Below are 24,180 nucleotides of genomic sequence, written 5' to 3'. Positions count from 1 at the left end.
AGATGCCCCCATTGCCCCCCGCTTTGTCCCGCTCCACTGGCTCCTGCCCCACCCTGGCCTTTACCGCACTATCGCCTGTGTCCATGGGCTGTGCGTGTGTGCATGTAAGTTCTCTGGTTAACCTCTCCCACCCCCTTTCGTCTGAGATCTGTCTGTCTGTTTCATGCTCTGTCTCTGGACCTATTTTGGGGGCGTTAATCCTCACCTGAGGATATTTTTTCCTTTGATTGATTGATAGAGAGAGACAGAGAGAAACATCAATGCGAGAGAGACGCCTTGATTGGTTCCCTCCCACATGTGTCTGACCGGAGCTGGGAATCAAACCCGCTGCCTTTTAGTGAAGAGGCCAATGCTCTAAGGCTCTAAGCCAGGGGAGGGCAAACTTTTTGACTCGAGGGCCACAATGGGTTCTTAAACTGGACCGGAGGGCCGGAACAAAAGCATGGATGGAGTGTTTGTGTGAACTGATATAAATTCAAAGTAAACATCATTACATAAAAGGGTACGGTCTTTTTTTTTTTTTTTTTTTTTTTTAGTTTTATTCATTTCAAATGGGCCGGATCCGGCCCGTGGGCCGTAGTTTTCCCATGGCTGCTCTAACCACTAAGCACCACCGGCCAGGGCTGGGCCTACTTTGTTTTTTGTGACCCGTTTTGTTTGTCGGTCTATCTTATTTTAAAGTTATCCACTCTTTTAGTGGCTGCCTGTCTGCAACGAGCAATCCGTTATTGGAGAGGGGACCCGAGTGGGTGTGTGTGGAAGTGTGCATCTCGCCACCCGATGGTGGTGGGAACATCTGTATTTATTTATTTATTGAATATATTTTATTGATTTTTTACAGAGAGGAAGGGAGAGGATCGAGAGTTAGAAACATCAATGATGAGAGAGAAACATGGATCAGCTGCCTCCTGCACACCCCCTACTGGGATGTGCCCGCAACCAAGGTACATGCCCTTGGCCGGAATCGCACCTGGGACCCTTCAGTCCGCAGGCCGACGCTCTATCCACTGAGCCACACCGGCCAGGGCCGTGGTGGGAGCATCTTTAAACCCGCGCTGCCGAGTGGCTGCTCTCCTGGCTTGTGCGGTGCGGGAGGAGATGCCTGTGACCTCCCCGCACACCTCCACCGCCTCCTGGAGAAGGAATGACGTCCGCTTCCCCACCCCACAGGCGCGGAGGCTCCTGGACCTGGCCGCGGTGAAGGGCAACGGGCTGGCCGCCTTCCTCCTACAGCACGTGCAGGAGCTGCCGGACCCGCTGGGCCTCTCTCTCGAAGGTACATCCCTGCTCCTCTTAGTCCATCCGCCAAGGAGGGCAGGGCTGTGCAGCTGCGTGGGTAAGAGCAGAAGCTGCACGTGCGGGACATCAGTTAGAACCCCACCTCCTGGCTGGGGGGCTCCCTGAGATGCAGTGTCCTTCCTCATCTTATTTTTTTTTAAATATATTTTATTGATTTTTTACAGAGAGGAAGGGAGAGAGATAGAGAGTTAGAAACATCGATGAGAGAGAAACATCGATCAGCTGCCTCCTGCACATCTCCTACTGGGGATATGCCCGCAACCCAGGTACATGCCCTTGACCGGAATCGAACCTGGGACCTTTCAGTCCGCAGGCCGACGCTCTATCCACTGAGCCAAACCGGTTTCGGCTCCTTCCTCATCTTGAGGGTAACTCCGCCCCCGTGTCATCGGGCTCTTGGGGATGAACAGTGATGTGGGCGATATCACTATTATCGTGTTAGCGCTTAATTCCAGAATGGCCAGGGGAGCTGCTGTGTGTGGACGGCTGACTACACGCGCCCCTCACCAGCCGAGCCCTCATGAGGTGCGCCAAGGAGATACGGGCACACGTTGGCACAGGGCTGGTCTCTCCTTCCGTTTTAAATTTGTTTTTCAGTCCCCGTTGACAGACAGTGGTGCCTGAGTTTCAGGTGTGCCCTGCAGTGATCAGGCGTCCCCAGCCCTTACGTGGGGCTGGAACCTCTTGATCTCTGCGAGGCAGCCACCGACCCTCAGAAACCCGAGAACAAGTGGATTTAGATAAGGTGGCGGCTCTCAGGGCACAGGTCACGGCCCCGCAGGCACCCTGCCCGGTGCTGTGTTTACAGTCTCCGTGTGGCTTCTCTGCTGTGCAGATGTGGAGCCTGGGGCGGGCGGTGCAGAGCGGGCAGGCGAGGGTGGGACTCGTTTGGAAGTTCGCCACGGGTCAGGCATTCTTCTAAACTTCATTTGATCTCGTTTCCTCCTGAAACGATCTTTGAAGATGGGGATTGTTCCCATGTTCACAGATGAGACTACCGAGGCAGAAAAGTGGCTCGCCCAAGCTCGGGGGGGCGGCCCAGGCTTCCAGGTCTCAAGCTCAGGTGTGTCTGACTTCAGAAATCAGGCTCCTCAGCCCTCACACCTTCTGCTTCCCTTTAGAAAGACCCCGCTGAGCCGAGTGATCCAGCTGGACTGGGTGGTGCAGGACTCCCCTAGGCTGCTTGGGGTTCGAATGCAGGCCCCCCCACCCCATCCTCCTCCTTCTCCTCTTCCTCCTCTTTTTAATCCTCACCTGAGAATATTTTCCCCATTACTTTTTAGAGAGAGAGGAAGGGAGGGGGAGAGAAAGAGAGAAACACTGATGTGAGAGAGACACATCGATTGACTGCCTCCTGCGTGACCCCAATCAGGGATCTAACTGGCAACCCAGGTACATGCCCTTGACCAGGAATCGAACCCACGACCTCTCGGTGCTTGGGCCGGCGCTCTAACCCCTGAGCCACACCGGCCAGGGCACAACGCGGGCCTTCTGACCCAGCCTAGCGCTCCTTCTCCTCGGCCGCTCTCCCCGATGTGGCTGGTAATGAGGGCACTGACGCGGGTCTTCCGGGCACTTGTTTTGTGTCGAGCGCTGCATGAAGGTCTTGACCTGAAGCATCTTCACGGACCCACATAAAAACCCTCGGAGGCAGGGACCGTGGCCGCCTCTCCCACTTCCCGGGGGAGTAAACCGAGGGCGAGGAAGGTGGGGTGACCGTCCTCAAAGTCCACGGCTTGTGGCTGAAGAGCCCGCTGGCTCTTGTCTCCCACCTGTGAGGCCACCTGTCAGGCCACCCCGCCCCACGCAGCCCCCCCCTCCGCTCCGGTGCCCCCGCTCAGCCTCCTCCCCTGCCTTCCAGACGCCGCGTGTCAGAAGTACGCGTCCAAGCTGCGGACCACGGTCTCGGCCCAGTCGCGCTTCCTGAGCTCCTACGACGGGGCGGAGAACCTGTGCCTGGAGGACATCTACACGGAGAACGCCCTGGAGCTGCGGACGGAGGCGGGCGCCCCGCAGACCAGCCCGGCCCCCCTGGGCCTGGACGCCCTCTTCCGCTCCGGGGGCCGCCTCAACGCCGACGCGGACACCGTGCTGGTGGTGGGCGAGGCGGGCAGCGGCAAGAGCACGCTCCTGCAGCGGCTGCACCTGCTGTGGGCGTCGGGGCGGGATTTCCAGGACTTCCTCTTCGTCTTCCCCTTCAGCTGCCGGCAGCTGCAGCGCCTGGCCAAGCCCCTGTCCGTGCGCGCCCTGCTCTTCGAGCACTGCTGCTGGCCCGACCTCGGCCGGGAGGAAGTGTTCCAGTTCCTCCTCACCCGCCCCGAGCGCGTCCTCCTCACCTTCGACGGCTTTGACGAGTTCAGGTTCAGGTTCACGGACGGCGAGCGGCACTGCTCCCCGACCGAGCCCACGTCTGTGCAGAACCTGCTCTTCAACCTCCTGCAGGGCAACCTGCTCAAGAACGCCCGCAAGCTGCTGACCAGCCGCCCGGACGCCGTGTCCGCCGGCCTCCGCCGCTACGTGCGGGCCGAGCTCCACCTCAGGGGCTTCTCGGAGGACGGCATCGAGCTGTACCTGCGGAAGCGCCACCGCGAGCCGGGCCTGGCCGACCGCCTCGTCCGCCTGCTCAGGGCCACCTCGGCCCTGCACGGCTTGTGCCACCTGCCCGTCTTTGCCTGGATGGTGTCCAAATGCCACCAGGAGCTGCTGCTGCAGGGCGGGGGGTCCCCGCGGACCACCACCGACATGTACCTGCTGATCCTGCAGCATTTCCTGCTCCACGCCTCCCCACCGGACGCGGCCCCCCACGGCCCGGGGCCCGGCCTGCTCCGGGGCAGGCTCCCCACCCTCCTGCACCTGGGCCGCCTGGCTCTCTGGGGCCTGGGCGTGAGCTGCTACGTGTTCTCGGCCAAGCAGCTCCAGGCGGCGCACGTGGACGGGGCGGACGTTTCCCTCGGCTTCCTGGTGCATGCCAAAAGCGCGGCGCCCGGGAGCCCGCCGCCCCTGGAGTTCCTGCACATCACCTTCCAGTGCTTCTTTGCCGCCTTCTACCTGGTGCTCGGCGCCGACGTGAGGCCCTCCTCGCTCAGACACCTCTTCTGCTGCCGCCCCACGGGGAGCTCGCCGCTGGCCCGGCTGCTGCCCACGCTGTGCGTGCAGGGCCCGCCGAGCGAGGAGGGCGGCGTGGAGGCCTGGCTGCAGCAGGCCGAGCCGCACAACCTGCAGATCATGGCCGCCTTCCTGGCAGGGCTGCTGTCCAGGGAGCACCGGGGCCTGCTGGCCGAGTGCCAGGCGTCCGAGAAGGCCCTGCTGCGGCGCCAGGCCTGTGCCCGCCGGTGTCTGGCCCGCAGCCTCCGCCAGCACTTCTGCTCCATCCCGCCGGCCCTGCCCGGCGAGGCCAAGAGCATGCACGCCCTGCCCGGCTTCCTCTGGCTGGTCCGCAGCCTGTACGAGCTGCGGGAGGAGCGGCTGGCGCGCAAGGCGGTGCGGGGCCTGGACGTGGGGCACCTCAAGCTGACCTTCTGCAGCGTGGGCCCTGCCGAGTGCGCCGCCCTGGCCTTCGTGCTGCGCCACCTCCGGCGGCCCGTGGCCCTGCAGCTGGACCACAACTCCGTGGGCGACGTCGGCGTGGAGCAGCTGCTGCCCTGCCTGGGCGTCTGCAAGGCTCTGTAGTGAGTGTCCTGGGCGATGCTGGTGGGTGAGGTGAGGATGGCGTCACCGTGCAGGTGCAGGTGTGGGGGCACCTGTGGGGATCCCGGTGGTCAGGCCCAGCCCCAGCCTGCAGCCTCTCTGTACAGCCCCGGCCGGGTCCTTCCCCCAGTCTGGGCCTTCGTTTATGTTATTATTTTTAAATGTTTTTTTTAATTGATTTCAGAGAGGAAGGGAGAGGGAAAGAGAGATGGAAACATCAATGATGAGAGAGAATCACTGATTGCACGTCCCTCACTGGGGATCGAGCCTGCAACCCCGGGCGTGTGCCCTGACGGGGAATGGAACCGCGACTCCTGGTTCAGAGGTCGACGCTCAACCACTGAGCCATGCCGGCCGGGCGATTTTATTTTTTATATTTATTTCAGGTGCACAGCATCGTGGTAAAACACACATATAATTTGCATATAATTAATTTACATATATCACACTATTTACATACAATTTGCATGTATTACATATAATTCCTGCTGCGCCTGGGCCTTTGTTTAAATCTATGACAACGATCACCCTAACTCATAGGACAGCCTGGTGATGGGCAATGTGCCACATACTCCCCAGAGCAACCTCTGAGCCGCACAGCCACCCCGGCTGCCGCAGGGACGTTCTTCTCCCCATCAGCCTACACCTGAGGCTCAGAGACGTGACGTGACTTGTTCAGGCTCGCGTGGGAAGTGGCAGAGCCGGGAGACACAAGCCCCACCCCCGTGGTTCTGAGTTCCCGTTCCCTCCTGGCAGCCTGTCAGTGGACGGCTCCAGAGGCCCCCTGACCACCTGGACGCCACTTGCAACATCGTTCACCGTAGATGCCTGTGTCAGCAACGGCTCCAAGTCACGGCTGACTTGTGCCCCATCAGAGACTTTAAAATCCTGACCAGACGGGAATTCTGGGGCCCCAGAGGGACCTGACTGTGGAATTCCGCCTGAGCTTTTTCTATATCTATCTACCTATATATTTAATTGATTCCAGAGAGGAAGGGAGAGGGGGAGAGAGTTAGGAACACCGATGATGAGAGAGAATCATGGATCAGCTGCCTCCTGCACGCTCCACATTGGCGATCGAGCCCGCAGCCCAGGCCTGTGCCCTGACGGGGAATCAGACTGTGACCTCCTGATTCAAAGGTCAATGCTCAACCACTGAGCCCCGCCGGCCTGGCCGCCTGAGCTTTTGTTCCTCATGTAGCGCTGGCTCTGGACGAGGCTTTGGCGTCACCCTCGCCGCCTCCAGTACCATCTGAGGGTGAGTTCCCCTTTGGAAGGTCACTACCCTGGCCCCGTGGGCCTCTCTCCCTATCTTGGGCCGGATGAGCGCAGAGGGTGTGCCCCTGTCTGACGGCCAGCGTGATGCAGGCTCCCCAGCCTGCCTTCCTGCCTCGGGAGGGGATGTCCTGCCCCTATTCTAGCCTCTCAGAAAGCAGAAGTTGGGTCTTAACGCTGACGTCCACTCACGGCCTCCCAGGTGGCTTCACGGGGCCCTCATCCAGGGACCAACCTCTCCCGGAACCCATGAGGCCGCCATACCTTCTCTGCCGAAGCAGGAGGCGTCTTTCTCTTTCTTTTTCTTTCTTTTTTTTCTTTTTATTAAATATATTTTTATTGATTCAGAGAAGAAGGTAGAGGGAGAGAGAGAGAGAAACATCCATGATGAGAGAGAATCATGGACCGGCTGCCTCCCGCTCGCCCCACACTGGGATTGAGCCCGCAACCCCGCATGTGCCCTGACCGGGAATCGAACCGGGACTTCATGGTTCATAGGTCGACACCCAATCCCTGAGCCACGCTGGCCGGGCAGGAGCTTTTTTCTTTGTGGACCAAACACACAGATCCCTGAGCGGTGACCTTCATCCCTTAGGTAGGGTCCGTGAGCCTCAGTTTATGAATGGGATCTGATGACATAACATAGATCTCACAGAGTTAATGTGTCATGATTACACTTGCGCAAGTCTACGTTGATTTTTAAATTGCCAGTGCATGTCACATGTACTGGCCGGTTGGTCGGACGGTCGGCCACTTAGCCTTTTATATATACAGACTAGAGGCCTGCTGCACGAAAAGATTCATGCAATAGGCCTTCCCTTCCCCTGGCTGCCGGCACTGGTTTTCCTCCGGCACCCAGGACCCAGGCCTTCGCTCCGGCCGGAGCCGCCTTTGAACTTCTCACGGCTCTGGTGGCCGGAGCCACCTTCAGTCTTCGCTCCACTGCTTTGCGCCTACGTATGAAAATTAACCGCCATCTTTGTTGGCAGTTAATTTGCATATCTCGATGATTAGCCAATGGGAGGCATAGCGAAGGTACGGTTAATTTCAATCTTTGTCTATTATTAGATAGGATTATTATTATCTTTCTACCTCGGAACCTTCTAGGAGGCCCCTCTGATGGCCGTTTCCCTTCCCCAAGGTCTGTGACTCCCCCAGGAGCCCAGTGTTCTTTAGCAGGAGCGCTGGGTCCCCCGTTCCTGAGCCGTCCCCCACACCATGCATGACGTGGGCAGCTGGCCAGGGACGGGGGAGTCTGGCCTCCTGGGGGGCTCCATCTCGGCAGCGTTTCCCGAAGCGCAGATGCTGGTGCTTTGGGGATGAGCGAACGTCCCTTTTGAGGTCTGGTTCGTTTCTTCCCCCTTTCCTGAGCTCCCTTTTCCAGTTGATTTGCTTGGTGTTTTGCAGCCTGAGAGATAATAACATCTCGGACCGCGGCCTGTGCACGCTCGCCGAGCACGCCCTGCACTGTGAGGAGCTGCAGAAGCTCGCGTGAGTCGGGCTGGGCCACGGGCTGGGCTAAGTCCCAGGAGCGGCTGTGAGCTGGGGCGGGCTGGGTGGGCGTTTGCGTGGCTGAAGGGTGCAGGTGCCTCCCGTCCTGGGGGAATGGGCTGCCCTGGGTTTGGGGGGGTCACTGTCTGCCGTGTCCGGTCTCCATGTCTCTCTTTTGAACTTTCCAGTTTATTCAACAACAAGCTGACGGACGGCTGTGCCCAGGCCCTGGCGCGGCTCCTGGAGTGCCGGCAGAACTTCCTGGCACTGAGGTGAGCCTGGCTCCCCCCACAGCTCCGTCCTTCTGGGCTCGGCCCCTGCTAGGTGCGTGACTCCTGCCGAATACAGAGGGAGGGGAGCAGGGTTTTCCTAGTGCTGTGACCTCCCAGCAAACCCTGGGCCTGCTGGGCTGAGGACTGACCCGGGAGGAAAGTGTGACAGTGAGTCACCTCGCTTCCCTGGGAAACCACCCGCTGGGACCTCTGCCTCCTGTGGCTCCTGCCCATGCCCATCTCCCCCCCGCCCCCCGCTCTGCCCCTCCCGCTCTGCCCCTCCTGTCCCTGTGCTGGTGGAGAATGGAGTCTCAGAAGCCATAGGCAGGCCCCCAGCACGGATAGCACACACGCATCCTGCAGGCGGGGCAGGCTCCCACATGGAGAGCACACACGCATCCTGCAGGCAGGGCAGGCTCCCACACGGATAGCACACACGCATCCTGTAGGCAGGGCAGGCTCCCACACGGATAGCACACACGCATCCTGCAGGCAGGGCAGGCTCCCACACGGATAGCACACACATATCCTGCAGGCAGGGCAGGCTCCCACATGGATAGCACACATGCATCCTGCAGGCAGTGCCCAAGGCGTCTGTCCAGGCTGCACTGTCCCCAGCAGACCCCCCTCCCCGTGCCTTGCTCTCCCAGCCTCCGCTCCTTCCCTCCAGGCTGGGGAACAACCACATCACCGAGGCGGGGGCCCAGGTGCTGGCCCGGGGGCTCAGGGCCAACACGTCGCTGCAGTTCCTGGGGTAGGTTGGGGTCTGGGCTTGGGGCCTGCAGAGGCGTGTGGGGCCGGGGAAGCTCCTGAGCCTGAAGGCCCATGGGCAGCCCGGGCTCTGGTGGGGGGGCGGGGGGCGAGTGGGGAGCCAGTAGCGTCCTTGGCTGCCTGGCACTTGCTTTCCCCCCAGTAAACAGGAAGCTGAGGACAGCAGGGAGGGGGAGGGCAGTGCCCACGAGGTGGCAGGAAGCTCAGGTCCTTGCTTCTCACCTCAGTCTGTGCCTGGGAACCAGCGGGGCTTTGAAGCAGCCCTGGCCGGGGCCCCTCCGCAGACCAGTTAGGGGAGCCCCCTAAGGGCAGGGCCCCGGAATCAGTCACGTTCGAAAGCTCCCAGAGGAGGTGCTGATGGAGGAGAGAGAAGGACGCGGGGGAGGCCGGCGGCTGGACCAGGCCCTTCGGAGCTCCTGCTGGGAGGCTCGCCAGGCCTGCGGCGAGGGGAGGGGCGTCTGACAGGCTGGGGTGCACAGCTCCACAGGCCCCGGGCCCCGGAGTGGAGCCGCCTGTGTGCGGGACGGGGCCACACCCCCCGGCAGGTCCAGGCACTCGTGGGCACAGCTCCCAGGAAGCTGATCTGACCTAAATGCCAACCATGGGGACTGCCGTGGGGAGTGAGTTCCCCGGCCCCGGGGTGTGCGTGGGGTGGGCCTCTGCGGTCCTGTAAGTCTAACGTGAAGCAGCCGAAAAGTCAGAGGGAAAAGTTTGGCCGTCCCGTGGGAACAACGGAGGCAGGCCCGCCTGGCTGGGAGCCGGGAGCCCCACTGAGACCCTTCTGGGATTGGGGGGCTGGTGCTGCCCCCGGGCGGCTGCAGAGAGGGAGGAGCCACTGGGGCACACAGCCTGGCTGGAGCACACGGCGTCCACCCTGACACTGCTGACTCTCTGGCCTTTTCAGGTTCTGGGGCAACGAGGTGGGGGACAAGGGGGCGCAGGCCTTGGCGGAAGCCCTGAGCGACCACCAGAGCTTGCGGTGGCTCAGGTAAGCTTCCGTGTCTGTCCCGCCGTCCTCCTGGGGAGCCGGCATGAGGAGGGGGGAGCCGGGCCAGTTCCGAAGGTCTCGGAACTTCATTTTTACCCCCACCCCCCACCCCCCGGTGCTGGGCAGAGGGATGAGAGGGAGAGGCCAGAGGGTTTGGAGTCTGGACACTGCAGTCTTTCTGGGTGACTTTGGAGCGGCCCCTTCTCCTCTCAAGGGTCTTGCTTCCCTGTCTGTAAGTTGGAGGTCTTGGGATGGATCAAATATTAAAAAAAAATTCTCACCAGAGGATATTTTTTCAATTGATTTCTGGAGAGAGAGTGGAAGGGAGGGAGGAAGGAAGGACAGAGAGAGAGAGAGAGAGAGAGAGAGAGAGAGAGAGAGAGAGAGAGGGAGAAACATTGATGTGAGAGACACATCGATTGGTTGCCTCGGCTTGGTGGAAAAGAATGCGATAATCAATTATTGATTGATGTCTGGAATGGAGCAGAGCGGGAAGTGGGGCTGTGTGTGGTGTGTGTGTGTGTGTGTGTATGTGTGTGTGTGTGTATATGTGTGGGGTGTGTGTATGTATGTATGTGTGTATGTGTGGGGTGTGTGTGTGGTGTGTGTATGTATGTGTGTATATGTATATGTGTGGTGTGTGTGTGGTGTGTGTATGTATGTATATGTGTGGTGTGTGTATATATGTGTGGGTATGTATATGTTGTGTGTGGGGTGTGTGTATGTGTATGTATGTATATGTGGTGTGTGTGTGGTGTGTGTGGTGTGTGTATGTATGTGTGTATATGTATATGTGTGGTGTGTGTGGTGTGTGTATGTATGTATATGTGTGGTGTGTGTATATATGTGTGGGTATGTATATGTTGTGTGTGGGGTGTGTGTGTGTATGTGTATGTATGTATATGTGGTGTGTGTGGTGTGTGTATGTGTATGTATGTATATGTGGTGTGTGTATGTGTGTGTATGTGTGAGGGGTGTGTGTATGTATATGTGTGTGTGTGTATACGTGGTGTGTGTGTGTGTGTGGTGTGTGTGTATGTGTGTGTGTGTGTGGTGTGTGTGTATGTGTGTGTGTGTATGTGTGTGTGTGTATGTGTGTGCCACGCATCCTGGCTTAGCTCATCTCCCAGGCCCCTCCCCGCTCTGACCCGTTCTTGTTCCTGATGGCATCCAGCCTGGTGGGGAACCGCATTGGCAGTGTGGGTGCCCGAGCCTTAGCCTCGATGCTGGAGAAGAACATGGCACTGGAGGAACTCTGGTGAGTTTGGGGGAGTCTCGGCTCTGGGGGGCAGAGGCCAGCCTCTCTTCCTTCCCTGGCCTCGTTGGGGAAGCAGCCGTGTGGACGAGACAAAGGTCTCTGATGGAGTGATTGCTTGATCGCACTCATCTCTCAGTGTCCTGGCGAACGAAGCTTACCGAGTCAGCATAGAGGTGCTCGTCTCCCCTTTTTTTAAAAAAAAAAAAATTAAATATATTTTTATTGATTTCAGAGAGAGAGAAGCATCAATGATGAGAGAGAATCATCCATCGGCTGCCTCCCCCTCACCCCCCTACTGGGGATGGAGCCCGCAACCCGGGAATTGAACTGTGACCTCCTGGTTCATAGGTCGATGCTCAACCCCTGAGCCACGCAGGCCGGGTGGCGTGCTCGCTCTCCTTACTGAACTGCACCGTGGGTCCCTTGGTGTGTGTACTGCCTCCGGGCGGCCTCCTGGGTGAGAGCACGGATTCCGGAATCAAGGGGCTGAGCTGCTAGGCCAGCTGTGATCAGAGGCCAGTTCAGTGCAGAGTTCGTTTTCTCCAACTAGAAACACGTTTGTAAGAATTACACGAGGCGATGCCCGGGACGCTTAGTAAGTGCTTCACACACGTTCTCCCGTCACAGTGCCGGTGTGGCCGCTGCTGTCGCCGCTGCCGCACCCGCCGTAGCCACCTGTAGCCACTACTGACAGCGGCCCATCAGGTCAGTGTGGCCGGAGCTCAGCGGCCGTGAGAGGCAGGGCCGCCCTGGCAGGCGGGGGGCAGGGGTATGTGTGTGTGGAGTTGAAAGATGGACCGTGAATCGTACAGGCAGGGCCCATCTGAGGTGGATACCAGGCTTTCCATCCGTCAGTTGCCACCAGCTTAGCCTCCTTATGACGCACGCTGGGCGGCCCCGTGTTCTCTCGGGCAGATGAGTCGCTGATTCATCCAGGAAGCAGAAGGGACCGGGACCTCAGGCAGCGCCACGGAGTGGAGGTGGGGTGGGCCCTGGCTGTCCGTAGGGCTCGCTGGCTCCGCCCACGGACCAGGGATTCTGTCCTGCCGGGGTTTGGCCACCTGGAACTTCTTGGGAGAGGGGTGCCTCGCTGCCAGTGCGCCAGTTATGACTTCCGTGGGCTGCAGGTGAGGGAGAGCCTCCCCTACGGTGGCTTCAACCAGGAGAGGACTCCGTTTTCCACCTGCAGGCGTCCTGGAGGCAGGCGGCACAGGGCCGGTGGGTGGCCACGGCCAGCGGGGCTCTGGACTCTCTCTCTGTCCCATCACATCCTCCGCCTGTGGCTTCACCCTCACAGTCGGTTGCCTCATGACCACAAGAGGGCTGCAGCACCTCCAACATTCCGTGTGCATTCCAGGGTGCAGTCTACTTTTCCAGGGAGGGCCAAGGCACGGGCCGGCTGGGTCTCTCCCCTTTTGAGAGCGTTCCCAGGGGCCCATCGGCCATGGCCACGGGGAGGTCTCTTGGCCGGCCCTGGCTGCAGTGCAGAGTGGGAAATTGGGGGGTTTGTTGTTGTTTGTTTGACCAAGCACATGGCTGCCCCTAATGAAATGAGGCTTCCATTCATAAGAAAGAAAGAGAAGGCCAGCTGGTGTTGCTCAGTGGTTGAGCATCAGCCTATGAACCAGGAGGTCATGATTCGATTCCCGGTCAGGGCACAGGCCCGGGTTGAGGGCTCGATCCCCAGTGTGGGGCGTGCAGGAGGCAGCCGATCCATGATTCTCTCTCATTGTTGATGTTTCTCTCTCTCTCTCTCTCTCTCTCTCTCTCTCTCTCTCTCCCTCTCCCTTCCTCTCTGAAACCAATAAAAATATATTTAAAAAAAAAAAAAGAAAAAAGAAAGAGGAAATGGATATTGAGTCCCTGGGACAGGAGGGGATCTCTTACGTCCTGGAGAATTTGGGGACATTCTCTCCCCAAAATGTCCCTGGGACGGAGCCCCCCACACCTGCCTTCTCTGCTCTTACTTTATTTGCAAGTGTGGATTGGGGGTGTTGGCCTTGCTAAGTGGGGGGACCCGGCTCCTCTCCAGCGACCTCCCCTTCCATGACGACTGTTCCCGCCTCGACAGAGCCCTCTCTCTTGTCCGCAGCCTGGAGGAGAACCAGCTCGGAGACGAAGGCGTCTGCTCTCTCGCCGAAGGGCTCAGGAGAAATCCCAGCTTGAAAGTCCTCAAGTAAGGGGCCCGCACAGGCCTGAGCGGCGGGGAGGGGCGCTCTGAACCAGAGACCCGGGCAGGGGCCCCGCCTGGCTACCTCCCAGCAGGCGGCCTGGCGGAACCAGCTGGTATTGCTGGGGGTGTCCCCCAAAACGCAGGCAGGGATTGCAAGGCCAGGCGGGCCCAGCAAACCCTGGTGACAGAGCCGTGAAGGGAGGCGGGGAAGGGAAAGGAAGATAACGGTGACGGCGTGTCCCCAAGTCTGGTATCCCCAAGGCGTCTCGGGCTCCATCCGCTGGTGCCGGGCTGTGGGGTGCTGCCCGTCCACCTCATGTTGACGTGAGCATCTTCCGCGGTCGGCAGCAAGGCCTCGGGCGGGGACGGGGCCTTCCCAGCGAGCAGCCGTCGGAGCGGGAGGTGGGAGCTGAGGGGACACGGCTGGTTGCTGGCAGCAGGTGCCACGGCCCCTCATCTCCAGGCCTCTCTGGCCCAGGCGAGAGGCGTCTCATGATGTCACCTCCAGGGTGTCTCTCATGTGAGGCGGGCAGGCGCGCTTGGTCTTTCGTGGGTGCGTGCGCCCGTGCCTGTGTGGACACGAGAATGTTCCGCCTCCCCCCCTCCCCGGTGCCAGGCGCTCGCTGAGGCACGGAGGGCATCGCGATGGCTCCTTTCGCTGGAGGAGGGGCGCTTTCCCTGGAAGCGAGGCCGAGGGAAGCAGAGCGCTGCTTTGCCCACATGCCCGCCGCTCTGGGGACGCTGTGTGTGTCGCTTTGAGGGGCCGGGCAGTTGCCAAATATTTGGGGAAATCGCTTCCGCTCATTACGGGGGAAGTGGCTGGGAGCCCAGTGCAGCCGGGATGTGCCTGGCGGGACACCTGGCCTCAAGGACAGGGAGACCGGTGGCCTTGCCCCCTCCATCCCGGACCCGGTGTGCGGGAGGGGGTGCTGTGCTCTCTCATGGCCACGGACTTGCCCGGTCGGCCCCGAGGGAGGCCAGGCCGTGCACCAGGGGCTGTCCCACCCTGCCTTGGCGTGGCTTATCATTCAGCGTCTCTAAGCGATACCCCCCTCTCGGTTTCCCATAGAAAGACGCCTACATCTTTCTTGTAACCAAACTGACAAGCGTTGGTTGAGTGTGGGCCGTGGACCAATGCCTGGGTTTGGACCCGCCCCACCAGCCCCGGCTCAGCCCCGGCTCTGCCCCTTGGACCAGGGCCCGGCCACGCAGGGGTGAACGGGGATGACCATCGGGCCTGCCCCTCGGGGTCTGAGCGGGAGAGGGTGGAGGTAACAGCGGGCACACAGTAGGACTCCACCCGATGGGCTGTTATTACTCATGGCATGGCCTCGGCGTCCGTTTCTGAGAAGTCGCCGCCGTGGTGGAGGGCATGGAGGCCGGGGGGGAGGTGATTTGACTAGCTGAGCTATGAGAAGGGCAGGGTTATGAGAAGGACAGGATGGGGAACGCGTGCCTCTTCCCCCCCCCACCCCCCGGCCCTGACAGCCTGACACCTCCCTTCCCCATCCCTAACCTGTCTCCCAAGACCCCCGAGATGAAATGTCCCTGTTCATTGATTCTTTTTTTATGAATTCTCCCCCAAGGATGTTTTCCCACTGATTTTTAGAGAGAGTGGAAGAGAGAGGGAGAGACAGAGAGAAACATTGATGTGAGAGAGAGACACATCGATTGGTTGCCTCCTGCACGAGCTCCGACCAGGACCAGGGCCCGGTCCGGGGAGGAGCCTGCAACCAAGGCACATGCTCTTGATGGGAATCGAACCCGGGACCCTTGGGTCCGCAGGCCGACGCTCTATCCCCTGAGCCAAACTGGCTGGGGCCATTGATTCTTTTCCACCCGTTAAGTACGGTGCCACGCGGTTCAGAACAAACCGTCCTTTAATTCTGATCCCTTGTGAGGGGGACACTCCTTTAGGCCCATGTCAGAGGGGAGGAAGGTGGGACTCATGTGCTTGAGATCAGAAAGGAAGTTGGACCGGGACCCAGGAAGTCTGGCACTGAGATGCTTGTACTAGCCACCGTGCTTAGCACCTTCCCGAGGGCGCAGCCCGAGTCAGATCAACGAACCTGGCGTGCGGGGGAGAGAGCCGCCGTCTCACCGTTGGCCCCGCGCCTCTATGGGGAGCTCCCTGGGCATCTCAGCAGGAGAGGGGCGTGAGGAGGGGTGGCGGGCGGCATTAGCAGGCCGGCCAGCTCCCAACGCCTCCTGCGACAGGACAGGCCCACGGGGACAACCGAGCATCCGGGAAGCTCACCGGTGCCTCTTCCTCTGCAGGCTGTCCAACAACTGCGTCACCTACCGAGGCGCGGAAGCCCTCCTGCGGGCCCTGGAAAGGAATGACACCGTCCAGGAAGTCTGGTGAGCGCCCCGGGCAGGCCTCTCTCCCTCTCCGAGCCTCGGTTTTCCAATCTGTGAAATGGGGCGAGGGGAGAGGGGAGCTTGAGACTTTCTAAGTTCTCACATTCGGTGGCTTTCTGCACGTGGCGGATGTCGTTCTTTGTCTGGGAGAGACGCCTTCACGTCTCTGAGGAGGGACCCATTTTTTTATTTTAAAACCATGAGTATTTATTTGGAACAGCTGTGTTGTAGGCAGGAGTATGGGAAGAGTAACAGAGGAGTCAGGCCGGTGTGGCTCAGCGGTTGAGCATCGACCTAGGAACCGGGAGGTCAGGGTTCAATTCCCGGCTGGGTCCCATGCCTGGGTTGCAGCCTCAGGCCCCTCCCTGTAGGGAGCATGTGGCAGGCAACTGATCAATGATCCTCTCTCATCACTCATGTTTCACTCTCTCTCTCCTTCTCTCTTCCTCTCTGAGATCAATAAAAACATATATTTTTTAAAAAGTGCATGGGATATACTGACCATGACAGCTTAGCCCAGACCGCCTTAAACATGCTCAGGACACGTCCACTAGCCTCCAGGCAGGCACGCTCCTCCCACTGCCCAGCATCCCGCGAGGCCATCGAGCCACAGCCACTGGCCCCGGAGAAGATCGCATTCAGAGTGCGGCTTCCCCTGAACGCCTGTCGCGTTTGCACCGTCGTGAAGTCGAAAAATCATGTCGAGCCGTTCTAAGGTGGGGCCTGTCTGTATTTTACAACTAGGAGATTCCCCCCTAAAAGTCTATACTTCAGCCCTAGCCAGTCTGGCTCCGTGGTTGGAGTGTCAGCCCGAGGACTGAAAGGTTCTGGGTTCGATTCCGGTTAAGGGCCCGTACCTCCATCTCCAGCCCTGGTTGGGGCGTGTGTGGGAGGCAACCAATCAATGTGTCTCTCTCACATCGATGTTTCTCTCTCTGTCTCTCCCCCTCTCTTCCACTCTCTCTAAAAGTCAATAGAAAAAATATCCTCAGATGAGGATGAACAAAATTAACATATCTATACTTCAGGGTTTTCTCTAAAAAAAAAAAAAAAAGGAAAAAAAAACAGAAGCTGGTCGGTACCTCTGAACCCCCAGTGAAAGTGCCAGGAATGAAACAGTAGGGGAAGGACAGACCCCACTTCGCCGGCCCTGCTGACTCACGCCCGCCACGCCTGCCCGCACCAGGGCCCCGGCCTGCGGTCCCTCACCCGCCTCCTCCCCGGGAGCTGGCGGCCCTGCTCTCAAGGGGCAGACTCTCCCCTCCCTCGAAACCCACGGCAAGGCGGCAGCCACGGCAGGTATCAAATGGCGAAGTTAAAAATAACGATCCTCAAAGCGGCCTGTGGTGGAGAGCGTGCCTCTGTCCGAGCGGGTCATCCCTGGGGCCGTGAGGTCCGCAGCGCCCGGGCGCACGCAAGGAGGGGCGTGCGTTGTTTTTGTTTTGAAGTCATTGCACAGCCCTCGGGAATGTCACGCTCTGTGTCCGGGACGAGCAGGCCCGCGTCAGGCGGATATTTTAAGGGTTCTGATGCGATTTGCTTCCTGCTGCTGCAGCTGGGGACGTGCTCCCTGCGCCTGGACTGATCTGCTGCCGCCTTACGGAGAGCGGCGGGCCGGCCAGGGCCAGCGGGGACTCCGAGCCGCCCCCCGAGCGCTGTGCCATCACCCCCAGGGACGCGGGGCAAAACCAGCAGACTTCCCTCCCCGGGAGCCAGCGTTACCAGCTTTTAAAAAAAGTTTATTTTATTTAAAAACCCTGAAGTATAGACTTTTAGGGGGGAATCTCCTAGTTGTAAAATACAGACTGGCCCCACCTTACAACGGCTCCACATGATTTTTCGACTTCACGACGGTGCAAAGGTGACAGGCGTTCAGGGGAAGCCGCACTCTGAATGCGATCTTCTCCCGGGCCAGTGGCTGTGGCGCGACGCCCTCGCGGGATGCTGGGCAGTGGGGAGAGGGTGCCCGCCCGGAGGCTGTGGGGCCGCGGGGGCAGGCCGTGGCTTTAGGGGTTCCGCTTCCATCGTCGTGGGAAAGTGATGCCGGGGTTCCGCCCTCACTCCGCCCTCTCTTTGCTTTGTCCCCCGAAGGCTCCGGGGAAACGCCTTCTCTCGGGAGGAAATGGAGACGCTGGGCCCCAGGGATGCCAGGCTCCTGCTGTGATGTTTCCCGCCCGAGGATCCCCTCGGTGTGTGTGAGAGCAGCCGGGCGGGCCCCAGGGGCTGGATGACACCTGCGCCCACCCGCCCGCCCGTCCGGACGGAGCCCTGTCCTGCCCAGGCCAGCTCAGCAGCGACCTTTGTTCTGGCACAGAAGGGGCATCCGTGCCCTCGGAGTGGACGTCTCCACGGTCCCCGTGGGCCACCGAGTTCTTCCCACGCTTCACAGCTGCAGAGAGGAGCAGCCCCTCCGTGTGGCGGGGAGGCCTCCGGCGGATGCAGCGCGTCAGGGGGCCCGCGAAGGCTCCCGAGAGCCTATTGGTGGGGACCTGGATCCCCGTGAGGAGCCCCTTCCCACGCCTCTCACAATGGGGGCCGGGGGCGTTCGGGGAGAAACTCTCTCTTTTTGGTATATGTTGTTGTTGATTAAAGAGAGAGGAAGGGAGAGGGAGAGAGAAACATCAATGATGAGAGAGAATCATGGACCGGCTGCCTCCTGCACACCCCACGCTGGGGATCGAGCCCGCCACCCAGGCATGTGCCCTGACCGGGAATCGAACCGTGACCTCCTGGTTCATAGGTCGACGCTCAACCCCTGAGCCCTGAGGGCCGGGCAGGAAGGAACTTTATGCTGTGGGCCAACCATCCAGGCTGCTCCCCCATCCGGTCCCTCCACCCACCCTGGACGCGCACGTGGCGTTTCCTCTGGGGCCAAGGACTGCGGAGACCAGTGTCCTCCGCTCTGCTATCCTCACCTCCCGGCCCCACCATGGGAGGGGCTGCCATTCGCCCTGCGCTCCTTTCCGGTCCTTAAGACGTTAATGGAGGGGACACACGGCAGCTATTGAGTCCCCGGGATCGTCTAGATCTGCGGGAAGAATGTGACCACACGGCAGCTGGTGCCACACGCGGACTTTCATTTCCTGTGACGTCCGGTCCTCCAGGGAAGCCGGTGGCATCACCTCGCCATCCGGAGGCAGCTTTGAAAGAATCCGTCCGCGCCAGGATTTGGAACGCCCTCCCCAGGTCTCCCTCCGGGGGCTGCCTGTGAGCTGGACTCGGACATCAGACTCCCAACTATCCTCCTGAGAGACGATTGATTTTTAAAAGAATTGATTTCAGAGAGGAAGGAAGAGGGAGAGAGAGAGAGAGAAGCATCAATGATGAGAATCACTCATCGGCTGCCTCTTGCACGCCCCCTACTGGGGGCACAGCGCAACCGGACATGCGCCTGGCTGGGAAATGGAACTGGTGACCTGTTGGTTCCTGGGTCAGCGCTCAACCACTGAGCCACACCGGCTGGGCGAGGCAATTGGTTTTTGCCAGATGGTCCGGGATGTAAAGTCACGGATGAAAAGTTTACAGAAGCAAATCAGAGCCCCTTCCTCACCAAGCCGACGCTCTCCGCTCTCCGGGGTTTCCCGAAGGGCGCACAGAGCCTTTGTGAGCCAGCAGGTGCCGTGCACGCGTGATTATGCTCAACAGCGTTGCTCGTGGAAACTGGTTACTATTTATACACCTCTTTATTTTATTCTCCCAAGTTTATATTTTTATTAAAAAAAGACGCATGAGAAAACTCTGGTTTCCCCCAAGCTGTCTTCGTCGCGACCGAACGTGGTTTTTGTCCTGTCCCTGCAGCTTGTCAAGGATTAAAGCAACGCTATGTTTCCGACCAGGTGAGTTATTGCTGCAGGCGAGAGCAAGTCTTAGAAACAGCCTCGCCATCCAAGCAGACTGGGCCCCGGCCTGGCAGAGCCTAACCCGGCGTGACGTGCTGAGCTGTGCCGGACCCTCCGGGGCCGCGGCGAAAGGCCCCCGGGCCCCCCTCCGTGCCCTCCACGTGGCTCCGGGCGCCTTTTAACCGGAGAAGGAGGGAGACGACTGGGCACAGCAGTCCCCTGCCAGCCTCCGCCGGGTGGGCCGAGGGGGAAGAATTCTGAGCTGCGGTTAATGAGCAGGGGCGCAGGTGGCTGCTCACCAGCGAGAAACCCGCTCCTTTGGAAGGTTCCGTGCGCCTGGCTCGTTAGCCAGGCGGCACCCCGCGGGACTCCTGTGTGTGAGCGTGTCTGCGGTTCTCCAGGTGGGTGGCCGTGGCTCTGTCCAGACAGTGGTTGCTGACAGAGGAGACCAGGAGGGAGAGAGGATGGGCCTGCTTCCTCTCGACCAGCGCACACAGCAGCCTCTTCACGCATCTTGGGTTGGGAATGCATCTTCCTGTTTTTCTTTTGTTGTTAATCCTCACCCGAGGATATTTTTTCCACGGATTTTTCTTAGAGAGAGAGAGAGGGAGAGAGGGAAGGAAGGAGGGAGGGAGGAAGAGAGAAACATCCATGTGAGAGACACACATCGATTGGTTGCCTCCTGCACACACCCCAACCGGGGCCTGGGATGGAGGTATAGGCCCTTGACCTGGAATTGAGCCCGTGACCTTTTGGGGTGTGAGTTGATGCTTTAACCACTGAGCACACCAGTGCATCTGAGTGTCTCTCCCTCCCCGCTCCCTCCCAGATAGGGAGAGCAGGGCCTAATGCATCTTCCCTCATTTCAGTTTGCAATCATATCAGCCAGGCATCTTGGGACGATCGGTGGGTGGGCAAAGGAGACACGGTTCCCGCCTCCCAGGCGGTTGTGGGGAGGAGCGGGGAAGGGGAGGGAGAGGCAGGGAACAGGTGGCCAGGCGACAAGCAGTACAGAGACCCTGTCGTGGGAAGGAGCTTGGTCTGTGTGGTTGGCTAAGTCATGGCCCCTGAAGGTCCTAATCCCGGGGCACGTGAATGTTGCTTAGATGGCGAACGGGACTGTAACGATGCGATGAAGTTAGGGGTCTTGCGATGAGGAGAGCCTCTTGGATGATCTGGACAGACCCCCAAACGCAGCCAGAGAGAGAGGCCAAGGGAGTCTGACCCAGGAGAACAAGGCAGTGTGGCCGCTGACGTAAGATGCTCCCCGGCTGGCCTTGAAGGTGGAGGAAGGGCCGAGGGATGCAGCTCTAGAGGCCGGAAAAGGCCAGGACACACTTGTCCCTGGAATCGCTGGGCACGTCCAGCCTTGCCACCCTTTCGGGACTGTGGCCTCCGGGACTGCAAGAAAATAAATCCGTGCCATGGTAAGCCACCGCGTTCATGGCAATCTGTTGCAGCAGCCACGGGAAACTCACACCGCACGTCTGAGACGAGCTGAAGGCGGAGTGTAGCCAGATGGGATTGAAGAGGTGGGTAGGACCAGTCGCGAAGGACCTCGCTGGCCAAGGTCAGGGGCTGGGGCTTGACCTTAGAATAACCGCAGGCCACTGGAGAGTTCTAAGCAGGGGAGAAGTGACCCAGTGATATTTAAAGAGGACCTCCCTTGCCCCTGGGTGGAGTACGGGCTGGAATGCATGGGGCTGAGGAAGTGGGGAGACCGCCTGGGAGCTATTGCAGGTAAGCGGTGGTGGGCCTGCCGGAGGTGGCCTCCGTGGGGATGGAGAGGAGATGGATTTCAGAGGTAGACGGCCAAGGGTTTACAAATGGACTGGATGAGGAGGAGGAGGAGGGAAAGGGAGGAATCCAGATGACTCCTAGGTTTTGGACTGGGAGATGGGAGGCCACAGGTCGGAAACAAACATGGAAGTAGGCGGGGCTTGCGCTTGGAACTGTCAAGTCTGAGACACCCGAGGGGAGAGGTCAGGTGAAGACCTCAGGTCACGTGCAGGTCTGGACCCTGTGGGAGAGGTCACGGCCACGTCGGACAGCCGGGGCGTCCTCAGCATCAAGAGGGGCGAGGGGTCCTTGGGCCTGGAGGGGTGACCCAGGGGAGACTGTGGAGAAAGAGGAGCCGGAGAGGGCTCAGGGAAGACGGGTCCTGAGAACCGGGTGTGCGATTGCTGTCAGGGCTCCGAGCAGAAGGTTCCTAACTTTGAAAAATCCAGCAGGTCCACGCACAGCGTTCTGGGCCCGTGCAGGTCGCTCATGAGGGAGGACTCCTCGTCTTAGAGTTCTCGGATTGGGAGGTCACCTGAAAGGCGGGTGCCGGGGGCCAGTGGCTTACCCAGGGGCAGGCAGAGGCCTCCTTGTGGCTAAGGAGACATCATTCTTACGTGTAGAAAACAAGGTAGCAGACAGGAGAATTTTTTTAGTGTATATTTTAAAAATATATATTTTTATTGATTTCAGAGAGGAAGGGAGCAGGAGAGAGAGACAGACACATCAACGATGAGAGAGAATCATGGATCCACTGCCTCCTGCACGCCCCTACTGGGGACCCAGCCTGCCACTGGGCATGTGCCCTGACCCTGAATCAAACCAGGACCTCCTGGGCTCCTGGGTCATAGGCTGATGCTCAACCACTGAGCCACGCCGGCCAAGATGGAGAATGTTTTAAAAGAGCTTTAGACTTTCATCATGTTCACCATCATCCTAGAGCGGGGAAAAAAAAAGTGAATCTGCGTGTCTTCTCCCCCCGCACCCCCCACCGCCCCCCCAGCACCAAAAACAGATGCCGCAATGAATACACCCCCAGAAGGGTGGGCGGTAGCCTCGGGTTCCAAGCGGGCTGAGTTGAGACCACAGCGTCATTTCACTATTGCACCAACACGTCTGCGGGAGCCTCCCTCCCCACGCGGGATGCTGCAGCCCAGTGGGCGAAGCGCACAGCCATCGGACACAGCCATCGGGCACGCACCTGGCAAGGGAACGCGGGGCCTCAGGCCCGGGCTGGCAGGTCCCAGGGGAAGGGCAAGGTCACCAACGCCATTGGGGACCGGCCTGGGCAGTTTCCCCTGGAGAATTACGTGGGGGCGGGCCTACCGCTGTGCAGACTGGCAACCCGAGATCTGTGGCTTCCCCCTTTTGGCTCTAAGTTTAACCCCCTCTATCATCATTTCTGGAACAACCCACAAATCCTATCTCCTAAGCATTGCTGCTCCCCCATCAGCCACCCTGAAAATCCTTCTGACAAGAGCTCCACACCCCCCCTTTTTTTTTTAAAACTTGGAATAACTTCTTTCTTGACATTTTCAGCCTCACACCCCCCTCCTCTCAAATGCTCTCCCCACCCCCAGGAAACCAGGGGCTCCTTGGCGGGGGGTCCCTTGACCCCATGGCTGCATTGGTCTCCTCACGTGTCCAGTCAGCCATTACCAGTGGGGAGGAGATGGTGATTAAGATAAGCCCCGGCTATCGGCCTGGCTTGGAAGAATAGCTCTCCGCTGAAGCCAACACCGGATACCCTGTGATTCAGGGGACGTGCGACAGGAGGACTGACCCCCAGCTGGTAGGAAGAAAGCCCAGCGGCTCCAAACACCACCATCACCGAGGAAGCCAAGATGCCCTCAAGATGCCCTCGTCCAGGCATGGCCAACTCAAGTGCCTCAGAGCCAGTAATGAATGTCAATGGCAGAAGTGTGCCAGGGGGAACAATAGGGAGTGGTGAGGGGTGTGGCAAAGGGAGGAAGGGGGAGTGTCGCCCTGTCTAAAGGGACTTAACATCTTTCGCTCCCACTCCACGTCCTCTTTGGCCCCACTCTGTGGGTCAGGCAAAAAAGGTCTTCAGGCAGAATTTTTCTTTTCTTTTTTAAAATCTTTATTGATGTCAGGGAGGAAGGGAGAGGAAGAGAGAGAGATAGAAACATCAATGATGAGAGAGAATCATTGATGGGCTGCCTCCTGTACATCCCCAACTGAGGATCGAGCCCGAAACCCAGGCATGTGCCCTGATGGGAATCGAAGGGCAACCTCCCGGTTCATAGGTTGATGCTTAACCACTGAGCAACACGGGCCGGGCCGAGCAGAACTTCTCTCGTAGACAGCCAGACTGTGACCTCTGACACCTCCGACTCTATGGAAGAATCTGGACCTAGAAGGAGAATGGTGTCACCTAAGGCCACACTGCAAGCAGGACTGTGGCTTCCTATTTCATTGTTTTCTAGGCAGTGTGGTCATGAAGCTTGGGAAACAGGATAAGGGTGGACTAGGGAGGCACGAGCGTGGATTGAGGCTTAGGTTTTCAAAAGACGTCCATTTCATTCTAGTTGCTTATGTCAAGGAACATGGGAGGCCTGTGTACTGGGACTGTGAGTAATCACTCGTGTGACTTCTTTTATGTACTCACTGGTTTCAACCCCCTCGATCTTCAGAGAGATCACTTTCCACGGGGGAAATTTCCCCTCTCACAATTAAACACACACACACACACACACACACACACACACACACCTCTTCCTCCCTCACTATTAATCACCTTCTCCTATAATTGGTACTTAGAATGTCAAAGGAGAAGGAATTAATTAACAGGAGTATCCAGTGCCGCAAAGCATGCTGCAAGGCCCTGGGACTGATTATAAAAAGCACTTCCTTAAATATTTTGAGCGCTTTTGGGAATCACAAACCTCCCTTGTAATTGAGAGATCCTTAACTACACCCCAAGTCCTGGCTGGTGGCCAGAGGGCGCAGAGCTGAGTGAGGCGGCA

The 24,180-nt window shown here is 59.1% G+C and overlaps 1 protein-coding gene across 1 annotated transcript in view; it reads left to right on the top strand.

Moving 5' to 3' along the window:
- Positions 1 to 19,311, top strand: part of NOD2 (nucleotide binding oligomerization domain containing 2) — a 24,319-nt gene extending 5,008 nt beyond the window's left edge. The window contains 10 exon segments of the mRNA XM_059668076.1: positions 1,171 to 1,276; positions 3,161 to 4,967; positions 7,669 to 7,752; positions 7,941 to 8,024; positions 8,695 to 8,778; positions 9,700 to 9,783; positions 10,958 to 11,041; positions 13,134 to 13,217; positions 15,492 to 15,575; positions 17,667 to 19,311. Coding sequence (XP_059524059.1) covers positions 1,171 to 1,276; positions 3,161 to 4,967; positions 7,669 to 7,752; positions 7,941 to 8,024; positions 8,695 to 8,778; positions 9,700 to 9,783; positions 10,958 to 11,041; positions 13,134 to 13,217; positions 15,492 to 15,575; positions 17,667 to 17,739 — 2,574 coding nt within the window. The 3' untranslated portion in view covers positions 17,740 to 19,311.
- Positions 19,312 to 24,180: the final 4,869 nt, after the last annotated feature.

The sequence above is a fragment of the Myotis daubentonii genome, chromosome 15 (assembly GCF_963259705.1).
Source record: "Myotis daubentonii chromosome 15, mMyoDau2.1, whole genome shotgun sequence".
NCBI classification, from domain to species: domain Eukaryota; kingdom Metazoa; phylum Chordata; class Mammalia; order Chiroptera; family Vespertilionidae; genus Myotis; species Myotis daubentonii.
Note: the sequence above shows the minus strand (reverse complement) of the source record. Positions and strands in the feature narration are given on the sequence as shown.